The 26233-nt window shown below is 36.3% G+C and overlaps 1 protein-coding gene across 4 annotated transcripts in view; it reads right to left on the bottom strand.

Moving 5' to 3' along the window:
• The window catches only part of SCLT1 (sodium channel and clathrin linker 1), a 268727-nt gene that overhangs the window by 105436 nt on the left and 137058 nt on the right, over positions 1 to 26233 (bottom strand). For all 4 annotated transcript variants that reach the window (XM_067735090.1, XM_067735088.1, XM_067735087.1 and 1 more), the window contains exons 12-14: positions 21449 to 21626; positions 17866 to 17964; positions 13856 to 13927 (exon numbers count right to left, since the gene is read on the bottom strand). In XM_067735090.1, coding sequence (XP_067591191.1) covers positions 13856 to 13927; positions 17866 to 17964; positions 21449 to 21626 — 349 coding nt within the window. The remainder of the gene's footprint in view (positions 1 to 13855; positions 13928 to 17865; positions 17965 to 21448; positions 21627 to 26233) is intronic.

Here is a 26233-nt window from a genome sequence, read left to right as displayed (position 1 = left end):
CAGAATGCAACAGCACATTAAAAGGATCATACACCATGATCAAGTGGGGTTTATTCCAGGAATGCAAGGATTCTTCAATACATGCAAATCAATCAATGTGATATACCATATTAACAAACTGAAGAGAAAAACCATATGGTCATCTCAATAGATGCAGAGAAAGCTTTCGACAAAATTCAACACCCATTTATGATAAAAACCCTGCAGAAAGTAGGCATAGAGGGAACTTTCCTCAACACAATAAAGGCCATTTATGACAAACCCACAGCCAACATCGTCCTCAGTGGTGAAAAACTGAAAGCATTTCCACTAACATTAGGAACAAGGCAAAGTTGCCCACTCTCACCACTCTTATAAAACATAGTTTTGGAAGTTTTCCACAGCCATCAGAGAAGAAAAGGAAATAAAAGGAATCCAAATCGGAAAAGAAGAAGTAAAGCTGTCACTGTTTGCAGATGACATGATACTATACATAGAGAATCCTAAAAATGGTACCAGAAAACTTCTAGAGCTAATCAATGAATTTGGTAAAGTAGCAGGATACAAAATTAATGCACAGAAATCTCTTGCATTCCTATACACTAATGATGAAAAATCTGAAAGTGAAATCAAGAAAACACTCCCATTTACCACTGCAACAAAAAGAATAAAATATCTACGAATAAACCTACCTAAGGAGACAAAAGAGCTGTATGCAGAAAATTATAACACTGATGAAAGAAATTAAGGACGACACAAATAGATGGAGAGATATACCATGTTCCTGGATTGGAAGAATCAACACTGTGAAAATGACTCTACTACCCAAAGCAATCTACAGATTGAATGCAATCCCTATCAAACTACCAACGGCATTTCTCACAGAACTACAACAAAAAATTTCACAATTTGTATGGAAACACAAAAGACCGCGAATAGCCAAAACAATCTTGAAAACGAAAAACGGAGCTGGAGGAATCAGGCTCCTTGACTTCAGATTATACAACAAAGCTACAGTAATCAAGACAGTATGATACTGGCACAGAAACAGAAATATAGATCAATGGAACAGGATAGAAAGCCCAGAGATGAATCCACGCATATATGGTCACCTTATCCTTGATAAAGGAGGCAGGAATGTACAGTGGAGAAAGGACAGCCTCTTCAATAAGTGGTGCTGGGAAAACTGGACAAGTACATCTAGAAGTATGAGATTAGATCACTCCCTAACACCATACACAATAATGAGCTCAAAATGGATTAAAGACCTAAATGTAAGGCCAGACACTATCAAACTCTTAGAGGAAAACATAGGCAGAACACTCTATGACATAAATCACAGCAAGATCCTTTTTGACCCACCTCCTAGAGAAATGGAAATAAAAATAAACGGGACCTAATGAAACTGCAAAGCTTTTACACAGCAAAGGAAACCATAAAGAAGACCAAAAGACAACCCTCAGAATGGGAGAAAATATTTGCAAATGAAGCATCTGACAAAGGATTAATCTCCAAAATTTACAAGCAGCTCATGCAGCTCAATAACAAAAAAACAAACAACCCAATCCAAAAATGGGCAGAGACCTAAATAGACATTTCTCCAAAGAAGATATGCAGACTGCCAACAAACACTGGAAAGAATGCTCAACATCATTAATCATTAGAGAAATGCAAATCAAAACTACAATGAGATATCATCTCACACCAGTCAGAATGGCCATCATCAAAAAATCTACATACAATAATGCTGGAGAGGGTGTGGAGAAAAGGGAACTCTCTTGCACTGTTGGTAGGAATGTGAATTGGTACAGCCACTATGGAGAACAGTATGGAGGTTCCTTAAGAAACTGCAAATAGAAATACCATATGACCCAGCAATCCCACTACTAGGCATATACCCTGAGAAAACCATAATTCAAATAGAGTCATGTACCAAAATGCTCATTGCAGCTCTATTTACAATAGGCAGGAGATGGAAACAACCTAAGTGTCCATTATTGGATGAATGGATAAAGAAGACGTGGCACATACATACAATGCAATATTACTCAGCCATAAAAAGAAACAAAATTGAACTATTTATAAGGCGGTGGATGGACCTACAGTCTGTCATACAGAGTGAAGTAAGTCAGAAAGAGAAAGACAAATACCGTATGCTGACACATATATATGGAATAAGAAAGAAAAAATTCATGAAGAACCTAGCAGTAAGACAGGAATAAAGACACAGACCTACTAGAGAATGGACTTGCGGATATGGGGAGAGGGAAGCGTAGGCTGTGACAAAGTGAGAGAGTGACATGGACATATATACACTACAAACATAAAATAGATAGCTAGTGGGAAGCAGCTGCACAGCACAGGGAGATCAGCTCGGTGCTTTGTGACCACCTAGAGGGGTGGGATAGGGAGGTTGGGAGGGAGGGTGATGCAAGAGGAAAGAGATATGGGAACGTATGTATATGTATAACGGATTCACTTTGTTATAAAGCAGAAACTAACACACCATTGTAAAGCAATTATACTCCAATAAAGATGTAAAAAAAAAAAAACATGGTATATCACTCCATCAGTTTTTATCATCTTTAATTTTTTTCCATCAGTGTCTTACAGTTTTCCGCATACAGGTCTTTTGTCTCCTTAGATGGGTTTACTCCTAGGTATTTTATTCTTTTTGTTGCAATGGCAAATGGGAGTGTTTCCTTAATTTCTCTTTCAGATTTTTCATCATTAGTGTATAGGAATGCAAGAGATTTTTTTGCATTAATTTTGTATCCTGCTATGTTACCAAATTCATTGATTAGCTCTAGTAGATTACTGGTAGAATCTTTAGGATTCTCTGTGTATGGTATCATGTCATCTGCAAACAGTGACAGCTTTACTTCTTCTTTTCCAATTAGGATTTCTTTTATTTCTTTTTCTTCTCTGATGGCTGTGGCTAAAACTTCCAAAACTATGTTGAATAATAGTGGTGAGAGTGGGCACCCTTGTCTTGTTCCTGATCTTAGTGGAAATGCTTTCAGTTTTTCACCATTGAGAACAATGTTGGCTGTGGGTTTGTCATATATGGCCTTTATTATGTTGAGTTAAGTTCCCTCTATGTCTACTTTCTGGAGTGTTTTTAACATAAACTGATGTTGAATTCTGTTAAAAGCTTTTTCTGAATCTATTGAGATGATGATAAGGTTTTTCTCCTTCAATTTGTTAATATGGTGTAACACATTGATTGATTTGTGTATATTGAAGAATCCTTGCATTCCTGGGATAAACCCCACTTGATCATGGTGTATGATCCTTTTAATGTGCTGTTGGATTCTGTTTGCTAGTATTTTGTTGAGGATTTTTGCATCTATGTTCATCAGTGATATTGGCCTAGAGTTTTCCCTCTGTGTGACAACTTTGTCTGGTTTTGGTATCAGGGTGATGGTGGCCTCATAGAATGTGTTTGGGAGTGTTCTTCCCTCTGCGATAGTTTGGAAGAGTTTGATAAGGACAGGTATTAGCTCTTCTCTAAATATTTGATAGAATTCACCTGTGAAGCCATCTGGTCCTGGGCTTTTGTGTGTTGGAAGATTTTTAATCACTGTCTCAATTTCAGTGCTTGTGATTGGTCTGTTCATATTTTCCTTCTTCCTGGTTTAGTCTCGGAAGACTGTGTTTTTCTAAGCCTTTGTCCACTTCCTCCAGGTTGTCCATTTTATTGGCATACAGTTGCTTGTAGTTGTCTCTCATGATCGTTTTGTATTTCTAGTGTCAGTTGTTACTTCTCCTTTTTCATTTCTAATTTTATTCATTTGAGTCTTCTCCCTTTTTTTCTTGATGAGTCTGGCTAATGGTTTATCAATTTATCTTCTGAAAGAACCAGCTTTAGATTTATTGATCTTTGCTATTGCTTGCTTCTTTTCCTTTTCATTTATTACTGATCTGATCTTTATGATTTCTTTCCTTCTGGTAACTTTGGGATTTTTTTGGTTCTTCTTTTAGTGCTTTAGGTGTAAGGTTAGGTTGTTTATTTGAGATGCTTCTTGTTTGTTGAGGTATATAAACGTCCCTCTTAGAACTGCTTTTGTTGCATCCCATAGGATTTGGGTCATCATGTTTTTATTGTTATTTGTTTCTAGGTATTTTTTTATTTTCTCTTTGATTTCTTCAGTGATCTCTTGGTTATTTAGTAGCGTATTGTTTACCCTCCACGTGTTTGTATTTTTTACAGATTTTTTCCTGTAATTGATATCTAGTCTCATAGCGTTGTGGTCTGAAGATATACTTGACATGATGTCACTTTTCTTCAATTTAGCAAGGCTTGATTTGTGTGTGACCCAAGATATGATCTATCCTGGAGAATGTTCCATGAGCACCTGAGAAGAAAGTGTATTTTGTTGGTTTTGGATGGAATGTCCTGTAAATATCAATTAAGTCCATCATGTTTAATGTATCATTTAGAGCTTGTGTTTCATTATTTTCATTTTGGATGATCTATCCATTGTTGAAAGTGGGGTGTTAAAGTACCCTTCTATTATTGTGTTACTGTCAATTTCCCCTTTTATGGCTGTTAGCATTTGCCTTATGTATTGAGGTGCTCCTATGTTTGGGTGCATAAATATTTACAATTGTTATTTCTTCTTCTTGGATTGATCCCTTGATCATTATGCAGCATCTGTCTTTGTCTCTTGTAATAGTCTTTATTTTAAAGTCTATTTTGTCTGATATGAGAATTGCTACTCCAGCTTTCTTTTGATTTCCATTTGCATTGAATATCTTTTTCCATCTCCTCACTTTCAGTCTGTATGTGTCCCTAGGTCTGAAGTGCGTCTCCTGTAGACAGAATATATACGGGTCTTGTTTTATTATCCTTTTGGGCAGTCTGTGTTTTGATTGGAGCACTTAATCCATTTACATTTAAGGTAGTCCTCAATATGTATGTTCCCATTACCATTTTCTTAATTGTTTTGAGTTTGTTATTGTAGGTATTTTCCTTGTCTTCTTTTTCCTGCCTAGAGAAGTTCCTTTAGCATTTGTTGTAAAGCTGGTTTGCTGGTGCTGAACTCTCTTAAATTTCGCTTGGCTGTAAAGGTTTTAATTTCTCCGTCAAATCTGAATGAGATCCTTGCTGGGTAGAGTAATCTTGGTTGTAGGTTTTTCCCTTTCATCACTTTAAATATGTCCTGCCACTCCCTTCTAGCTTGCAGAGTTTTGGCTGAAAGATCAGCTGTTAACCTTATGGAGATTCCCTTGTATGTTATTTGTTGATTTTCCCTTGCTTCTTTTAGTATTTTTTCTTTGTATTTAATTTTTGACAGTTTGATTAATATGTGTCTTGGCGTGTTTCGCCTTGGATTTATCCTGTATGGAACTCTGCCTTTCCTGGACTTGACTGACTATTTCCTTTACCATATTAGGAAAGCTTTCAACTATAATCACTTCAAATATTTTCTTAGTCTCTTTATTTTTCTCTTCTTCTTCTGGCACCCCTAAAATTCGAATGTTCGTGCATTTACTGTTGTCCCAGATGTCTGTGATCCTGTCCTCAATTCTTTTTATTCTTTATTCTTTAGTTTGTTCTGCAGTAGTTATTTCCACTCTTTTACCTTTCAAGTCAGTTATCCGTTCTTCTGCCTCAGTTATTGTGCTATTGATTCCTTCCAGAGAATTTTTAATTTCATTTATTGTGTTGTTCCTCATTGCCTGTTTGCTGTTTAGTTCTTCTAGGTCCTCGTTAAACGTTTCTTGTATTTTCTCCATTCTATTTTGAAGATTTTGGATCATCTTTACTATCATTACTCTGAATTCTTTTTCAGGTAGACTGCCTATTTTCTCTTCATTTGTTTGGTCTGGTGGATTTTTACGTTGCTCCTTCATCTGCTGTGAATTTCTCTGTCTTCTCATTTTGCTTAACTTACTGCGTTTGGGGTCTCCTTTTCACAGGCTGCAGGTTTGTAGTTCCTGTTGTTTTTGGTGTCTGCTCCCAGTGGGTAAGGTTGGTTCAGTGGCTTGTGTAGGCTTTCTGGTGGAGGGGATTGGTGCCTGTGTTCTGGCGGATGAGCCTGGATGTTGCATTTCTCATGGGCAGGACCATGTCTATTGGTATGTTTTGGGGTTTCTGTGAACTTATGATTTTAGGCAGCCTCCCTGCTAATGTGTGGGGTTGTGTTCCTCTCTTGCAAGTTTTTTGGCATAGGGTGACTAGCACTGTAGCTTGCTGGTCGTTGAGTGGAGCTGGGTCTTATGTTGAGGTGGAGATCTCTGGGAGAGCTTTCAACATTTGATATTACGTGGGGCCGGGAGGTCTCTGGTGGTCCAATGTCCTGACCTCAGCTCTCCCACGTCAGAGGCTCAGGCCTGACACCCAGCCTGAGCACCAAGACCCTGTCAGCTACAGGGCTCAGAAGAAAAGGGAGAACAAAAGGAAGAAAAAATAAAATAAAATAAAGTTATTAAAATAAAAGATAAGGAAAATATTTTTTAAAACAAAAAAATAAAAAAGTAATAAAAGAAAAAGAAAGAAGAGAACCAATCCAAAAAACAAATCCACCAATGATAACAAGCGCTAAAAACTATCCAAAAAAAAAATGGACAGATAGAACTCTAGGACAAATGGTAAAAGCAAAGCTGTACAGAGAAAATCTCACCAAGAAGCATGCACCTACACATTCATGGAAAGAGAAAAAGGAAAATACACACACACACACACACACACACACACACACACACACATATAAAGGAAGAGAGCAACCAAATCAATAAATAAATCTAGCAATGATAATAAGCTCTAAATGCTAAACTAAGATAAACATAAAACTAAAGACAAATTAGATGCAGAAAGCAAATCCCAAGTCTACAATTGCTCCCGAAGTCCACCGCCTCAATTTTGGGATGATTCGATGTCTATTCAGGTATTCCACAGATGCAGGTACATCAAGTTGATTGTGGAGATTTAATCTGCTGCTCCTGAGACTGCTGGGAGAAAGTTCCCTTTCTCTTCTTTGTTCGCACAGCTCCTGACGTTCAGGTTTGGGTGTGGCCCCGCCTCTGCATGTAGGTCGCCCTCTGATATGTTTTTTGCCCAGACAGGATGGGGTTAAAGTAGCAGCTGATTCGGGGGCTCTGACTCACTCAGGCCAGGAGCAGGGAGGGATACGGAATATGGGGTGAGCCTGTGGTGGTAGAGGCCCTTGTGATGTTGCAACAGCCTGAGGTGTGCCGTTTGTTTTCCCAGGGAGGTTGTCCCTGGATCACGGGATCCTGGCGGTGGCGGGCTGCACAGGCTTCTGGGAGGGGAGGTGTGGATAGTGACCTGTGCTTGCACACAGGATTCTTGGTGGCTGTAGTAGCAGCCTTAGCGTATCATGCCTGTCTCTGGTGTCTGCACTGATAGTCGCGGCTTGCACCCATCTCTGGAGCTCGTTTAGGCGGTGATCTGAAGCCCCTCTCCCCGCACACCTCGAAACAATGGTCTCTTGCCTCTTAGGCAGGTCCAGACTTTTTCCTGGACTCCCTCCCGGCTAGCTGTGATGCACTAGCCCCCTTCAGGCTGTGTTCACACAGCCAACCCCAGTCCTCTCCCTGGTATCTGACCTCTGAAGCCCGAGCCTCAGCTCCCAGCCTCCACCTGCCCCGGCAGGTGAGCAGACAATCCTGTCAGGCTGGTCATTGCTGGTTGGCAGGGTTTCGCTGTGTGGAAATCTCTCCGCTTTGTCCTCTGCATCCCTGTTGCTGCGCTGTCCTCTGTGGCTCCGAAGCTTCCCCACTGCCTACTCCCCGTCTCCGCCACTGAGGGGGCTTCCTAGTGTGTGGAAACTTTTCCTCCTTCACAGCTCCCTCCCAGAGGTGCAGGTACTGTCCCTATTCTTTTGACTCTGTTTTTTCTTCTGTTTTTGCCCTACCCAGGTACGTTGGGAGTTTCTTGCTTTTTGGGAAGTCTGAGGTCTTCTGCCAGGTTCAGTAGGTGTTCTGTATGAGTTGTTCCACATGTAGATGTATTTTTGATGTATTTGTGGGGAGGAAGGTGATCTCCATGCCTTACTCCTCCACCACCTTGAAGGTCCCTCCAAGAAATATAACTTTAATGTTCTAAATATGTTCATACAATAAGTTGCTAATCTATGAAAAGGTAATTTTCTGGTGTGAAATTTGGGATTTCTCCTATGTTCATAACTCACCTCATGTAATTTTTGAATAGACTATTTTTTAAGAGCAGTTTAGGTTCACAGCAATTGAGAGGAAGTTAACAGACTTCTCCTACACTTCCTGCCCCCATACATACATTGCCTTCCCCATTATCAACATGCCACGATGGAGTGGTACATTTGTTAAAACTTATGTACCTACATCACACAATATTATCACCTAGAGGCGATAGTTTTCATTAGAGTTCACTCTTGGTATTGTACATTTTATGGGTTTGGATAAATTTATAATGATATATATGCACCATTATAGTATCATATAAAGTAGTTTCACTGTCCTTAAAATTTTCTATGCTTTGCCTACACTTATTCATCTCTCTCTCTCTCCTCCTTAAGCCCTTATAACTACTGATCTTTTAACTGTCTCCATAGTTTGCCTTTTCCAGAATGTCATATAGCTGGAATCATATACTATGTAACCTTTTCAGACTGGCTTCTTTAATTTAGTGATATGCATTTAAGTTTCCCCCATGTCTTTTCATGGTGACGTAGCTCATTTCTTTTAAGTGCTGAATAATATTCTATTGTTTGGATGTACCAGTTTGTTTATCCACCACCAGCTGAAGGACATCTTGGTTGCTTCCAAGTTTTGGCAATTATGACAAAGCCTGCTATAATATAAACATCCATGTGCACGTTTTTTGTGAACATAAGGTTTTCAACTCCTTTGGCGAAATACAGAGGAATGCAATTGTCGGATCCTATGGTAAGAGTGTATTTACTTTTGTAAGACAACAGCAAACTCCCTTCAAAAGTGGCTGTACCATTTTGCATTCCTACCAGCAATGAATGAGAGTTCCTATTGCTCTTTGTCAGCATATGGTGGTGTCAGTGTTCTGGATTTTGGCCATTGTAATAGGTATATCTGGCACTTATTTGGTGTAACGAGTGGTATCTCATTGTTGTTTTAATTTGCATTTTTACATAGGATTTGGAGTATCTTTTCCTACTTATTTGTCATCTGTAAATCTTTGGTGAGGTGTCTGTTAAGGTCTTTGGCTCAATTTTTTAAATCCAGTTGTTTTCTTACTGTTGAGTTTTAAGGATTCTTTGTATATTTTGGGTAATAGTCCTTTATTAGATATGGGTTTTTTTGTAAATATTTTCTCCCAATATATGATTTCAATTTTCGTTTTCTTTATATTTTTTTTTTTTTTTTTTTTTTGCGGTACACGGACCTCTCACTGTTGTGGCCTCTCCCATTGCAGAGCACAGGCTCCGGACGCTCAGGCTCAGCGGCCATGGCTCATGGGCCCAGCCGCTCCGCGGCATGTGGGATCTTCCCGGACCGGGGCACGAACCTGTGTCCCCTGCATCGGCAGGCGGACTCTCAACCACTGCGCCACCAGGGAAGCCCCAATTTTCATTTTCTTGATAGTGTCTTTCACAGAGCAGAAAAATTTAATTTTAATGAAGTCCAACTCACCAGTTGTTTCTTTCATGGATCATACCTTTGGTGTTGTATCTAAAAGCTCATTGCCAAACCGAAGATTATCTAGATTTTTCTCCTATGTTATCTTCTAGGAGTTTTATAGTTTTGCATTTTACATTTAGATCTGTGACCCATTTTGAATTAATTTTTATGTAAGTTCTCTATCCAGATTCATTCACGTGAATACCTAATTGTTCTAGCACCATTTGTTAAAAAAAGACTATCTTTGCTCCATTGTATTACCTCTGCTCCTTTGTCAAAGATCAGCTAACTGTATTCATGTGGGTCTATTTCTGGGTTCTGTTCCATTGATCTATTTGTCTGTTGTTTCACTGATATCATCCTGTCTTGGTTACTGTAGGTTTCAGGTAAGTCTTGAAGTGCAGTACAGTGTCAGTCCTCCGACTTTGTTCTTCTTCTTCAATGTTGTATTGACTATTCTAGGTCTTTTGCCTCTCCATTCAAACTTTAGAATCAGTTTGCTAATATCCACAAAATAACCTGGTGGGATTTCAATTGGAATTGCACTAAATCTATAGATCAAGTTGGGAAGAAAAGACATCTTGACAATATTGAGTCTTTTTATCCATGAACATGGGCTATCCTCATTTATTTAGTTCTTCTTTGCTGTTTTTCATCAGAGTTTTGTAGTTTTCCTCATATATATTTGGTTAGATTTACACCTAACTACTTAATTTTGGGGGTGCTAATGCAAATGACAATGTGTAAATGACACTGTGTTTTCAATTTCAAATTCCACTTGTTTATTGCTGGTATATAGGAAAGCAATTGACTTTTGTATATTAACCTTGTATCCTACAACCTTGTTATAATCACTTCTTTGTTCCAGGGTTTTTAGTTTTTTATTCTTTTGGACTTTTTACATAGATAATCATGTTATCTGAAAACAAATTCTTCTTTCCCAACCTGCATACCTTTTACTTCCTTTTTTTTGGGGGGGGGTCAAACTGCATTAGCTAGTACTTCCAGTATGATCTTGAAAAGAGGTGGTGAGAGGGGACACCCTTGCCTTGTTCCTGATCTTAGTGGGAAAGCTTTCAGTTCCACAGCTGTAGATTTTTTATAGATATTCTTTACAAAACTGAGGAAGTTTCCCTTTGTTCCTAGTTTACTGAGAGATTTTTTTTATCATGAATGGGTGCTGTATTTTGTCAAATGCTTTTTCTGCATCTATGATATGATTCCCAAATGATTTTTAATGTAGATATTAATAATAAGGTTAGATCACACTTCTGGGTCTGGTGAGTAGCATATAAAGAAAGATATGTTATAAATGTGTTATGCATCTCTCTTTATCTAACCCACCATATAACTGCCAAACGACAATGGTTGAATATTTACTTAACCTGAGATAACAAAGTTAAAATGAGACAGAAAAGTAGAAACCTTTAAGGAGAAATACAAGAATTCTATCAGAAATACACTAAAAACTAAAGCAAACATTTAAAATTACTATTAAAAGCTTTTCAGATATTAATCACCACCAATATTCCTACCTTTTGGACAAGAAATGACCAAATGGTACTAGAAATTTTTTCAAGAACTCATGGAGTGCTTCCAAAATCATATCCTCATAGTGTACCATAAAGAAAGTCTCAACAAATATTAAGAATCAATATCATATAGACCATGATCTGTGGTCTCTATTTAACCAGATTAGAAATTAGTAATAAAAAGGAGTCTAAATACCCATGTATTGGGGAATTTGAAGTTAGACTTCTAAAAAATTCATGGATCAAAAAAAAAGATCATAATGAATGTTTCATTTTACATGTATAAATTTGGGCATTTATAACCAATCCTCTCCCTAATTTGCTATAGATTAGCAAAAAACCTCTGCTACTTGGCAGAAGTAAAACCTTGAGTATTTGAAGAGAAACATACGCTGCATATGAGATATGTGGCTTGAGACAGACTCCCTCTGGCCTTTTCTTAAACCTATCCAAAAAATCTACACATTAACCTAAAATACAAGACTTTATCCTTCCTGCAAGCACAACTTAGCTTTGGGTTAGCTAAAGTATGCTTAACTTCCCTCCCTGACTTCATGTTTAGTGCATAGGTGGTAAAATTGGTAATGAAGAATAGAAATAAATAGTCAACATTAGGTTATTATGCCTCAAACTGTAGTCTGAGTTTCCTGAGAAAATCTGCTTTTTAAAGTAGCTGAACATGTCTTTCTTCAAATATACCTCTAAATCCTTAATATTTCAAACACTTCAATTAGTACAGTTTTTTCACCAAACCAACATGACATCAGATAATATTTAATATCTTTAGAAAAATCCACTTAGCTATGAGTTACAAATGTTTTACTATAAATCCTAAGAAGCACGTTCTGTAATAATCTGAAATTATGTCTTCTTTTTACTCTAAAGTGAGTTTACATAGGTCTGGTTGTTACACAGCTAAGAGTTATTTTTAAAATCCCTGCAGGTCTTACCTAGTACACATTCCTAAATAGAAATAAATAATGTTCTTGTCCCTCCAGAGTTTATAATTTAGTAAATAATCCTAGACTGGGGTAAAACCCCTCTTCTTCAAAGTTGTAAATCTTTTGATAGTTAAATCAGTCCATGTAAGAGAACAAGCGAAATAGCAAGATGACAGAAGAGGAAGTAAAACTGAAAAACAACAAACAATTAGACATGACTAATTGGCCACACTGCATCCCATTAATTTTACTTAATGTTCCTATAGTGTTAGAACAAATGACATTAAACAACCAAAAAGTAACACTGTTCTTGTTCTAAAACTCTCAGGACCCACATACAATAACTAAGGTCTCATCATGTACACTGGTTTGTAGAATGTGGAAAAGATGTGATCATTCTTTCAGAGGTGCTTAAATATCAATAAGTCAATAAGGATTTATTGAAAACATACTGTGCAAAGTAGTGTATTAGGCAATGGGGAAAATAAAGGAAAACATAAGACTCTTCTACCTTGAAGTGCTTACAATCTACTTGGGAAGATAAGATTTTCATGAAGAAAGACAGAGGGGGAGGGAGGGACTGAGAAGGAAGACAAGGAGACAGAGAAAGAGAGGCATAATACAATGTATAATATTTATGACAAGATATAATTCATTGCTAAATTTTGTAAGAAAGATTAAAAGTGATATGGAAATTCAGGAAAGATGAGAGTCTGTAAAGTTGAAAATATCTTCCCAATCTCTGGAAATACTTGTACTTTTATGCCCCTGTGAACAAGGTTATTAAATTCCATTTCATCAGATCTTCAAGTTAAATTTATATATTTAATTCCACCTCTAGTCACACAAGCACTCTTTCCTCTCCCTTCTTTGCCTACTCATCCTTGAGTACTCATTTCTTTTGGAAAGACTGTCTTTCCTTTCCCACCATCATGTATACTTTTTCTTTCTTCCTGGTCTCTCAGATGAACTTCAGCATATGGTATCAGCTACAGATGGATGCTTCAACAGCACCCTGTGCATTCTTTGTCCCAAAAATGTAATCATAGTAAAACGTGATAAATGCCATCCATCTTTCCTACTAGACCATAAGTTCCAAGACTGCAGATAACACGTTTACCTTTGATTTTTATTCTTTTCCTAGCATCTATTACAGTTCCTGGCTTAATAGGTATCTTCTGAATAAATGAATGTGCAATAATATGTATCCTGTAAAGAGGATGTGGCACATATATACAATGGAATATTACTCAGCCATAAAAAGGAACAAAATTGAGTTATTTGTAGTGAGGTGGATGGACCTAGAGACTGTCATACAGAGTGAAGTAAGTCAGAAAGAGAAAAATGAATACTGTATGCTAACACATATATATGGAATCTAAAAAAAAATAAATGGTGCTGAAGAACCAAGGGGTGGGACAGGAATAAAGAGGCAGACATAGAGAATGGACTTGACATGGGGAGGGGAAAGGGTAAGCTGGGACGAAGTGAGAGAGTGGCATGGACTTATATATACTACCACATGTAAAATAGATAGCTAGTGGGAAGCAGCCACATAGCACAGGGAGATCAGCTCGGTGCTTTGTGACCACCTAGAGGGGTGGGATAGGGAGGGTGGGAGGGAGACGCGAGAGGGAGGGGATATGGGGATATATGTATAGCTGATTCACTTTGTTATACAGCAGAAACTAACACAACATTGTAAAGCAATTAAACTCTAATAAAGATGTTAAAAAAAATGTTTCCTGGCCTTTAAAGTAAACAATATTCAGAAGAAAATAGCAGTATAGTTTTCTAACATACCATTTGAAGGGCTGAAAGTTCTTCTGTTAGTCGAGAAATCTGTACATTATATTGTTTTCTTGTATTTGCAACCTGTAAATTAAGATATCTATGAATTATTTAGGTCTACAGTAAAAATAATTAACATCCAATAAAAACATTTAGAATAATAATTTTGATAAAAAATAAAACTATAACTTTTAGGGCATAAAGGATAAGCACACGATGTATTAAAGAGTCAAGAATTTATCATAACAGTGGAAGTAAGTGAACAGGATGATGTCTCCTAATGTGTTTGTCAAATTTTGGTCTTTATAACGGGTTCTCTTTCAATTAAAATTTACCATATTAGAAATGAAAACAGAAAATTTCAAAATAATTACTTATTAATCCCTTTATAAATAATAACTAAAGTCATTACAGGTTAACAAAAAATACACTTTTGTGAAAATATGTGTATTTCCCAAAAATTAAAAAAATTTTAGAAAAGTGTTATTAGTTTACATTTTTGCAAATTTCCTTAATGTCTATGGCTTAATAGAAGATAGCTAGACTCTCATATCTATTTCCAGGTTCAAGCTGTTGTGTTGTTGCATACCATCAACTTCTGGAAGACAACCCTGCAAAGTCATGAGAGAATGACTGTGAAAAAAGCAAACTGTTTTACTCTAATTATGAAAGTAGGTATGATTTTGCAGACCACCTGAACAATACTTTGAGATCTGCTACCACAGAGCAAGTCAGGAGAAAAACTGAAATATACACTAAAAATGTAATTAATAACTTTTAAGGCACTTTTGTTTTATAAACAGAAGAATATTTTTATAGTACACATCATATTTCAGTGTCACATTACTTTATAAGAAAAACCCTTATTTTAATTAGCAGTTAAATATCTTCAGAAATAGCAGAATTTATGTGTACAGAGTAATTTCAAGAATTAGTCACATCTCCTCAGGGTGGCTCCTAAGACAATATTTTTTTCTAATATCTACTCATGTTTTAATAAATTTATTTATCTTTGGCTGTGTTGGGTCTTTGTTGCTGTGCGTGGGCTTTCTCTAGTTGTGGTGAGCGGGGGCTACTCTTCGTTGCAGTGTGCGGTCTTCTCATTGTGGTGGCTTCTCTTGTTGCGGAGCACATGCTCTTGGCGTGTGGGCTTCAGTAGTTGTAGCTCGCGGGCTCTAGAGCTCACGCTCAGTAGTTGTGGCACACAACTTAGTTGCTCTGTGGCATGTGGGATCTTCCCGGACCAAGGCTCGAACCCGTGTCCCCGGCATTGGCAGGCAGATTCTTAACCACTGCGCCACCAGGGAAGTCCCTACTCATGTTTTTAAAAAGACCATGAAGAATATTGATCCTGATGATATATCATCAGTACACATTTATGACCCAAAGGTTTTTGGAAATTTTATAGCATCTTATAAAATGGATTATTTCTCAAACATGATGTAAACCTTCTGTAGAACATTTACAACACTGCTATATACTTTAGTTAATCAAACTAGAGTTATCTTTTGGAAGGCCTGCCGAGCATATTATATGTGGGTCCATTTCCGTTCCATTTTAGGTTATAATTTGATGTAGCTTTTCCTATGAAAAATTATATTAAAAATCAACCCACCCTATTTACAGGTCAGTGACAATCACAGTTAGCATTTATTGAGATTTAATGTGTTATGAACTGTCCAGAGTGCTTTACGTGTCATTATCTCATTAATTCTCACAACAACATGATGAAGTAGTTATTATCCCCATTATAGATAAGGAATATTCAAGCTGAAACTAAGTCATGAAGGTTCCTAGAATAAAATAATTTTGGTTCTTATAAGCCCAATCATGTCTGTCTGTCTCTCACATAGTTTTTTAAAAGTGTTCTTTTAGTATCTAGAAATGATGCAGGTAACATGAGGGTTTATGATCATAATAGTATATATATTTTGAAATCACTTATGTTAATAATTTCATAGATAGTCTTTATGAATATGCAGGAAAGCATATTAATGTAAATATTACAGTAAAAATGAAAACAGGAATTTCTACTTTTGCTAATCCATCTATCTGACAAAATATCAAATTAAAAATTACAACCAAGGCTTTTTGAAGAAGTGGCTGGCTGATTCTAGGTCTGAGGCAAGGAAAGTACAAGATGAGAAATATCATTTATCCAGGAAAACTAGAGAGACAAATTGAGAATAAAAATGAAGACTGATGGCAATGAATCATGAAATAAAAAAATAAAAACGAATCCATCATAACAAACAAAGGGGGCAGGACTCTAGCCCTAACCAAAAAATAACAACTAATAAATGTATAGAAAGATTGACAGAAATAGAATTTCTAATTACCCAATATATTTATTTATTTTAGACAAGGATTATCAATGGATGACAAAACCACTGGATGAAAGATTTTGGTGGAAAAGGATAGCTGCATGGTCTTCAAGTATCTTCCCCAATTATTCATAAAGTATAAAATGGAAAGATCTGGTCTTAACACTTTAATCATGTGGTCAAGCTTAGCATCACCAATGTACAACTGACATTACAGCTTCCTGATGTGATGAAGTGGGATGTAGTTATACACATCACTCTGCCAGAAATGACCTGAATCTAATCAAAACGAAACAGTCACATGAATCCAAATGTGGAATATTCTGAAGGATTCTACAAAGGATTCTTTGTCATATACAAAGGAAGGCAGGGGACTGGGTTAAATTGAGGGAGACTACAGAGACGTGGTAGTCAAATACAATGATGCATAAACATGGATTGGATCCTGAATTTTAAAGACCAAACAGCTATAAACAATATTTTAGGGAAATTCGAGTGTGAATTGAAGTAATGTTGATTTTTTTTAAGACATGGTAATTGTGGTGTGGTTGTGTAGCAAAATATCCTTTTTCTGGGGAAGCAGATGACAAGATGAAGTGTCATGAGGCCTGCAGTCTATGTCTGAATGTTTGGCACAAGGGAAGAGTGTGTATGTAACATAAAGAGAGATGGAATGGGTGTAGCAAGACACTAAGAGTTTTCTGGGTGAGAGGTAAATAAGTGTTCATTATACGGCTCTTTCCTTTCTATGGGTTTGAAAATTTCTAAAAATAAAAAAAATACAAAATTCACGAGAAACAATTTCTCATAGTGATTGAGAGTAGAGCTCATCTGCAACCCAGTTCTGCTACTTCCTAGAGGTGGAACCCTAAGCGAGTTAGTTAACTACTCTGTTTTTCAGTTTTTTCATCTTTAAAATGGGTTTTTGTGGTTTCTTCCTCCTAAACTCACTTTACACTTTTTAACTTTACCACACCACTTATGAATTAATTCATATCCATACCAGAGGAAAAGGCAAATAAATGTATGTCTTCCCTCTCTCTTTATATGAAAGCAAACTTATATTTCCAAGACAGTTTTAACTTTCATAAGGCTTGCAATTTAAACTAAGAAACAACTCATTGCTTTAACACAGAAAAATAAGATTTAGTCTTGATAATGGAATTGCAAACAACAACACAATTCACAAATCATATAGGTATCTGCATGATGCAACTGAAACAACGCTAGGCTCAGTATAGCAAGGAGAAGGTTTGAGTCTAAGTTCTGGCTTTAATTAGTGTACAATTTTGAGCTAGCCAATAACCTCTCATGGGTTTCAGCTTCATTACAAATAAAATAAGAGGTTAAAGCAGATTTCTCTTGTACTCCAGTCCTAAGACACTCTAAGATACTGCAAATAACAGTGGGTTTTCTTCTCTTGCTTCTTGTATGTTCTAAGTTTCTTTTTGACCCTTCTTCCTAGCCTAAATCTCTCTCCTTCCCACTTGCCCTACCCCCTACCTCTACCTCACCCTGGCACCAATGTTAGGGGCTACTATCATGAGATGATTTTTATATGAAATTTAGCACAATTGATACAATCAGCTGACAAATAATTACCTAGGTCCACAAGGCAAAAACTCAGGTAGTATCTACTCTTAAGCTGTTGAAATTCTGTAAAATTTTGAATTTTAAATATAATTAAAACCCCCTTACTTCCTTCCTGGTTCTTATGGCAGCATCTTGCACAAGCCGAGAAACGGTTTCTTTCATTTTCTCTATATCTTCTTCTTTTTGCTTCTCCTCAAGCAGAGCCTTCAGAAAATAATAATTTGATGTTATTATAGGTCACATCGTTATTAATAGAGATTATGTAATAAATGGGTAAAAACCTATCCACTAATCACTTTCTTGAAAGCATACCTCTTATGCGAAACTTCTGAGACATCTCCACTTTGAGATCTTGCCTAAGTTATGAATGATATTTATTTTCCTTAACCTCCTCACTGACCTTGTCCTAACTAAAAATTTATTCTTTTCCTCTGATATTTGTTTTAGCCAGTAACATCACTCTTCTAATCTCTACGGCTGGGAATTTAGGATTATTTTTTAATTTTCTTTCTCCTTTATTCCCTATGTAAAACAAATAATCAAATCTAAATATTATATTCTTGGAAAAATCTCTTAGATTTCCCTTTCTTTCCATTATTTGGTTTTATTCAAATTATGTCCCTTGTCACCTCATACCTCCATCACTGTAGACACCACCTACTTCCTCTCCATGAAATTTCTAACCAACCAATCATTTTCATCTCACCTAAAAAATACTCTTATAAGCCTAGTTCTGTTGTCAGTCACATCCCATTTCTTTGCTTCCCTGTGGAGCAAAACTCCTCTAAAGTCTGCACTTGCACATTTCCAAAACTTTGTTATGTTCACTCTAATCAGGCTTTCACTGTCCATGATCTCTATACTGCCAACCCATGAGAGTCAATTTTGCATAATTATCTTATTGATCTGTCAAACAGCACTTGAGATAATGGATGACTTTCTTTTCTTTGTTTTACTTTCTATACTTGGCTTTTAGCACACCCTAGTATTGGTTTTCCTCTTAACTCACTGATTATTCCTTTTGAGTCTGCAATGCTGTTTCTTCCGCTTCTCCTGAACCTATTATTGAACTACCCAAGTCTTAGTCCTTGGTCCTTTTCTCTATCCACATCCACCCCTTGGTGGTCTAATCCAATCTCGCAGTTTTAAATGCCATTTATATGCTGAAAAGTCCCAAGTTTACATGTCTAGTTCAAATATCTTCCTGAGCCTGGAACTCCTCCAATTTTAGGTTTGAATGAATCTTTTTTTTCTTTTTTTTTATAAATATCATTACAGAGTAAGCAGCTCTGTGTTCTGATCCCACTGTCTTGCAAAGATACCATACACATTCCTATCTCTGTTTTTGTTGTTTAATAAACTTCCTCCTACTTAAATAGGTAAGCTAGGGAGAAGTAATAGCTGTTTTGATATAACAATCTTGTCATGGAGAATGGGACAATGGGGAAAAGGGAAGTTTCATAAGAAACTATGGTAAGGTTGTGCTTCATACCTGTTTGTATGATTGGTTAAGAGAACTTCTTGGAACAAGCAACTGAAGGTGGGAACCCTCTGGTAATTAAGCAGTAAGTCAAGAGGGAACTTAATACTGTAGCCATAAACAGGCAATTTACGGTTCAAGCCCAATTTGTGGATTTGAGACTTGGATGAAAAGATTTAAGGGACAGGGATGAGTATTATTACTACTACCTTCTCTGTCCATTGTGCTCCACAGAAAATATTCATTTTTATGACCTGATGTTAAGAATGCTCATAGGCTTCGGAGAAGAGAGAGACACAATTCTGCCCTGTTCTTAATTTTTCTAGTTAACTTAGGCGTTTAGAGGAATTCCCAAGCATATTATGTATTCTGTTCCTTTCATCCATTCTAAAAGATCACAGAAGGGAATAGTATCTGAAAGGTATAAAAAGCACCTTAGCATTCCCCACAGCTTAGATTTGGATAATTGTTTCTTTTTTATTTCTTAGTAGCTTCTTACCATGCAACTTATAGCTTGTTTTGTTTTTAATAGTTCTCTTGGAAAACCATCTATCATATAAGAAAGAAAACATAAATAAAACAAAGTATTTCCTTTGTAATCCCCATATGTCCCAGTGGAGTACTATGCATACACTATGAATTCAATAAATATTGATTAAATGAAATAATAATTTAATGATTGCTTCGTAAGGGAGCCAGCAACATTAAAAACATCACTAATCATTAGAGAAATGCAAATCAAAACTACAAGGAGGTGTCACCTCACACCAGTCAGAATGGCCATCATCAAAAAATCTACAAACAATAAATGCTGGAGAGGGTGTGGAGAAAAGGGAACCCTCTTGCGCTGCTGGTGGGAATGTGAATTGGTACAGCCACTATGGAGAACAGTATGGAGGTTCCTTAAAAAACTGCAAATAGAACTACCATACGACCCAGCAATCCCCCTACTGGGCATATACCCTGAGAAAACCATAATTCAAAAAGAGTCATGTACCAAAATGTTCATTGCAGCTCTATTTACAATAGCCAGGAGATGGAAACAACCTAAGTGTCCATCATCAGATGAATGGATAAAGAAGATGTGGCACATATATACAATGGAATATTACTGAGCCATAAAAAGAAACGAAATTGAGCTATTTGTAATGAGGTGGATTGACCTAGAGTCTGTCATACAGAGTGATGTAAGTCAGAAAGAGAAAGACAAATACTGTATGCTAACACATATACATGGAACTTAAGAAAAAAAAATGTCCTGAAGAACCTAGGGGTAAGACAGGAATAAAGACACAGACCTACTAGAGAATGGACTTGAGGATATGGAGGGGGAAGGGTAAGCTGTGACAAAGTGAGAGAGTGGCACGGACATACATACACTACCAAACGTAAAATTGACAGGTAGTGGGAAGCAGCCGCATAGCACAGGGATATCAGCTCGGTGCTTTGTGACCACCTAGAGGAGTGGGATAGGGAGGGTGGGAGACGCAAGAGGGAAGGGATATGGGAACATATGTATATGTATAACTGATGCACTTTGTTATAAAGCAGAAAGTAACACACCATTGTAAAGCAATTATACTCCAATAAAGATGTAAAAAAAAAAAGCAAACCTATTTTGTGACTTCTATAAACTAAATACCATTAAATGAAAGTGGTAAAAGATGTGATATGTGGTAGCATAGTAATCACAATTATTAGAGGGTTAAAAAAAAAGGAGCAGTGACATGAAGGCTCGGGTTAATAAATCTTTATAGTTAATTTAATTCCTGTCAATTAAGCTTCTGCTCTATTAGAGTAATTGTGTAAGTAATGAAGGCGAAATGAAGATTAATAAGATTCACCTGATTCAAGTGACTAAAATACAGAGTATACATACTGCGGTAAGTACTTTAACAGATTTTTTTTTTAAAGTATAAGACTACAGGGGATGAAGATTAGTTACACAAGGACTGGCGACATAAAAAACATTTAATGAAAGTTTTAGGAGACGGTTGACATCTTATCATATTTTATGATGTTAAGTCTTAACATCAAGAATGTATCAATAGTATGCCTATTAATGGTGAGCAATTTCATTTTTATGCATTAATTCTGTAGTTACTGAGTCCCTTACTATCAGGTCATATGGGGGAATGTTCAGTATTTCATTATTTTATTTATTATCTATTTATTATTATTTATAAACATGGTTACTAGTTTTCTTACCCGATTTTTTTGAAGGTTAGCTTCTTCCAGGAGTTGCATGCTATTTCTGGCTCTTACAATAGCTTCATATTTCTCATTTTCTAATTCATAGCACTTTGCTTGTAAGTCTCTGGTCTGTTTTTCCAAATGTATTTTTTCTGCTCTTAATTGGGTAGCTTCTTGGATTGTCACACATAACCTAAAAATTAATAGTAACGTTGAGAAAGTTAAATATTTCTAAAAAGGAGGGAGACAGGAGATTTACAGAGTATCTATTACAGGACAGGCATTATTACAGTTACTTTCACATGTATCTTCTCATTTGATTCACACAAAAGTTCTGTAAAGTAGGTTTCATTATTTCCATTTAAAAGAATAACAAACAGACCCAGAGAGCTTAAACATTTTAAACATTTAATTAAGGTCATATGAATAATGAGCAGTGGGGCTTAGACTGAGCCTAGATATTATGACTCTGATTATGTTACATTTTCTACACTTTCCTACTTATGTTAACTCATACTGTCTTATACAGTTACATGACAGTGTTATAAAGCAAACGCTTAAAGAATAAGCTGTTCTTTCTATTTATATGGTCTTTTTGTCTTTTAGTTTTTTACTTGGTTCCCCTTTACTACTCTCTACCCAGGTAACCCATGTTAACTTACTAATGTATATCTTTGAATATTTTTCTCCATGTTCACAAAATCATATGATTCTTATATACACACACATATACACATAAATATACATACACAGTATATACACATCAATCCACAGGTTTTTAAACACAATTTTTCGTGTTATAAAAATTAAGATCATAGTATATACCCTTTTCTGCACTTGCTTTTTTGATTCAATAACACCTTGTAAAAATCCCTTCAAGAAATACATCCAGAAGCTCTTTCCTTTCCTAGTCTGACGGATGCAACTTCTCCTCACTGTTAATTTGTATTTACTGTTAATTTGTATCTCCCTAATTACTGGAGAGTTCAGGCATATTTTAAAAGTTTGCTAGCTATGTGAATTGTCTTTCAATTTCCTCCTCATATCCTTTGCCTACTTTTTCCTGATGGCTTATTAATTTTGCTTGTCCCTTTATAAGAACTTTTTGAATATTAAGATATTTAACCCTCAGTCTGTTCTGTATGCTGCAAATATCTTTTCCCAAATTTACTTTTTTGTTGTGGCCTATTGACTCTATTTAGGAAATCTTTATTACACTAAAAATGCTCACTTGAATACAGCTAAATTTGACTATTTTTTTCAACATCCGGGATTTCAGTTTTTATAAAGATGATCTCGTTTATCCATAGATGGTTAATGTAAGCTCCTAGATTTCCTCAAAAAAATGTTATGACTTTAATATTTTTACCTGTAAATCTTTAATCAATCTGGAATTTACTTCTGAATGTGCTATAAGACAGGAGTCCAATTTAACTTTCTTCCAGATTGATAGCCAGTTGTATGAGTAGCATTAGTAACTGATGAATTGAAATAAACCCTTATATCTAAAATGTGAAAATATCATGATTTACTTATCAATTGTCATGATTCACTGATCTATTTGTCTAGTCTAGGCCCAAGTCATATTAACTTGATTATAGTGGCTTTACAATATGTTCTGATATGTTCTGGTAAGACAGTTCTTCCCTTGCATTACATATGTTTCTTTGGTTTTTTTCAGGCATTTCTTTTCTAAGTGGTGGCATGAGAAGCCATAATGAACGTAACTGTATTTTCATTGTCACCCTTGCATTTCCCAGCTTTTCCATCACACATTTAGCTGTCCTATTATTTGCCATATTTAGGTTTATTAATGTTGTACCTCTTTCAAAATGGTGATTTATTTTTTCATTATATAAGGTCCCTCTTTATTCTATTTTCTGTTTTTCCCATTAAACTCTACCTTATGTAATATTAATATTGTCATTCCTGTTTTCCTTTTGTTTACAGTTGTTAATATTCTCCACTAACACCTTTATTTTAAATTGAAAACAAATCTTCATCTTTCCTTTCTTGATACCTTTGTTCTAGTTCATTTACTCTTTAAGGTATTTTCTAAAATAACACATTACTAGGCTTTAATCAAAATCTGCAGGTCTCTGCTTTTTAATGGAATACAGTCCTCTCATACTGTAATGATTTACATACATGACATGCTTCACTCCATGTTACTTTGGTTAAAGCACTGTGGTAGAAGATGAAGCAATCTCTACCTCTCCCACAGAGGTACAGGACATCTGGCACTTTACTAGCACAGTTCACCCATTCACTTCACCATGGCCTCTTGGGGGCCAGGCAGAGGAGGTGGACTCATGAAGGGTTTATGCCATCTTCATCTCCCAAGAGTCCATGTGTCTCAACAGGGCAAGCTTTGTTTAGGACTCTGTGAATTCCAATCTTCAGTCAAGGCACTCTGACACTCACCTCCAGGCTTCACACCCACACATGTCAGAAAAAGCCTTGCAACTAAAGGATTTACATGTATTTAACAGTCCATCAGCCACAGCAACCATGTGGCTCTGAAAAGTCACGGTGGTGTTAGGGGTGGAGTTATAGGAAAGTAGATTCAGATCATCAGCTTCATAATTTAAAGGTTTCCATAATTTTATAACATAAAAGACATATTACACCTGTTATTATTCTCATAAAGCACTTCTATATCCTCTACAGCCAAATCTTATATGAATCCTTTCTTTCAACTTACTAAAATTGGGCCAAATTCCCGCTCTATAATAATAGTAACAACAATGATAATAACAAACACCTGTAAGAACATTCTTTGTGCTAGGTACTTTACATATGTTAAAGAAAACATAATCTTCAATATCTTCAATGATGCTATGAAATAGGTTATAGCATTAGCCTATGAGGTAGGATATGAGATTATATCATATAAATTATGAGGTAGGTTAAATCATTATATTTATTTTATAGATAGAGAAACGGAAGAACAAAAAGGGTAAGCAATGTGCCCAAGGTTATTGATCTAGTTACTGGTGAAACTGGAGTTTGAACTCAGTCAGTTTGGGTCCAGAGTCAGTGTACTTAACAAATATGCTATACTGCCAAATAGAAACTTCCACCTAAGGATGTCAACTCTCACCACTATTATTCAATGCAGTCTTGGAACTCCTAGCCACGGCAATCAGAGAAGGAAAAGAAATAAAAGGAATCCAAATTGGAAAAGAAGAATTAAAAATGTCACTGTTTGCAGATGACATGATACTATAGATAGAAAATCCTAAAGATGCCACCAGAAAACAACTAGAGCTAATAGATGAATTTGGTGAAGTTGCAGGAGACAAAATTAATGCACAGAAATCTCTTGCATTCCTATACACTAATGAATAAAAATCTGAAAGAGAAATTAAGGAAACAGTCCCATTTACCATTGCAACAACAAAAAAAAATAAAATACCTAGGAATAAACCTATCTAAGGAGGTAAAAGACATTTACTCAGAAAACTATAGGATACTGATGAAAGAAAGCAAAGGTGACATAAACAGATGGAGAGATATACCATGTTCTTGGATTGGAAGAATCAACAGTGTGAAAATGACTATACCACCCAAAGCAATCTACAGATTCAATGCAATCCCTATCAAATTACCAATAGCATTTTTCACTGAACTAGAACAAAAAATTTTACAATTTGTATGGAAACACAAAAGACCCCAAATAGCCAAAGCAAACTTGAGAAAGAAAAACAGAGCTGGAGGAATCAGGCTCCCTGACTTTAGGCTATACTGAAGCCTGAAGCTACACAAAGCTATACAAAGCTACAGTACTCAAAACAGTATGGTACTGGCACAAAAACAGAAATATAGATCAATGGAACAGGATAGAAAGCCCAGAGATAAACCCACGCACCTATGGTCGCCCAATCTATGACAAAGGAGGCAAGAATATACAATGGAGAAAAGACAGCCTCTTCAATAAGCGGTGCTGGGAAACTGGACAGTCACATGTAAAAGAATAAAACTGGAACACTCCCTAACACCACACACAAAAATAAACTCAAAATGAAATAAAGACCTAAATGTAAGACCAGACACTATAAAACGCTCACAGGAAAACAGGGAAGAACATTCTTTGACATAAATCACAGCAAGATCTTTTTTCACCTACCTCCTAGAGTAATGAAAATAAAAACAAAAATAAACAAATGGGACCTAATGAAACTTAAAAGCGTTTGCACAGCAAAGAAAAGCATAAACGAGATGAAAAGACAACCCTCAGAATGGGAGACAATATTTGCAAATGAAGCAGCTGACAAGGGATTAATCTCCAAAACATACAAATAACTCATGCAGCTCAATATCAAAAAAACAAACAACCCAATCAAAAAATGGGCAGAAGACCTAAACAGACATTTCTCCAAAGAAGACATACAGGTAGCCAAGAGGCACATGAAAAAATGCTCAACATCACTAATTATTAGAGAAATGCAGATCAAAACTACAATGAGGTATCACCTCACACCAGTCAGAATGGCCATCATCAAAAAATCTATATACAATACAGGCTGGAGAGGGAGTGGAGAAAAGGGAAGGAACCCTCTTGCACTGTTGGTGGGAATGTAAATTAATACAACCACTGTGGAAAACAGTATGGAGGTTCCTTAAAAAACCAAAACTAGAACTACCATATGACCCAGCAGTCCCACTACTGGGCATATACCCTGAGAAAACCATAATTCAAAAAGGCACATGCACCCCAATGTTCACTGCAACACTATTTACAAAAGCCAGGTCATGGAAACAACCTAAATGTCCATCGATGGATGAATGGATAAAGAA

This window comes from Pseudorca crassidens, chromosome 4, assembly GCF_039906515.1.
Source record: "Pseudorca crassidens isolate mPseCra1 chromosome 4, mPseCra1.hap1, whole genome shotgun sequence".
NCBI classification, from domain to species: Eukaryota; Metazoa; Chordata; class Mammalia; order Artiodactyla; family Delphinidae; genus Pseudorca; species Pseudorca crassidens.
The sequence above is the reverse complement of the archived record's forward strand: the minus strand, read 5'-3'. Positions and strand labels throughout refer to the sequence as shown.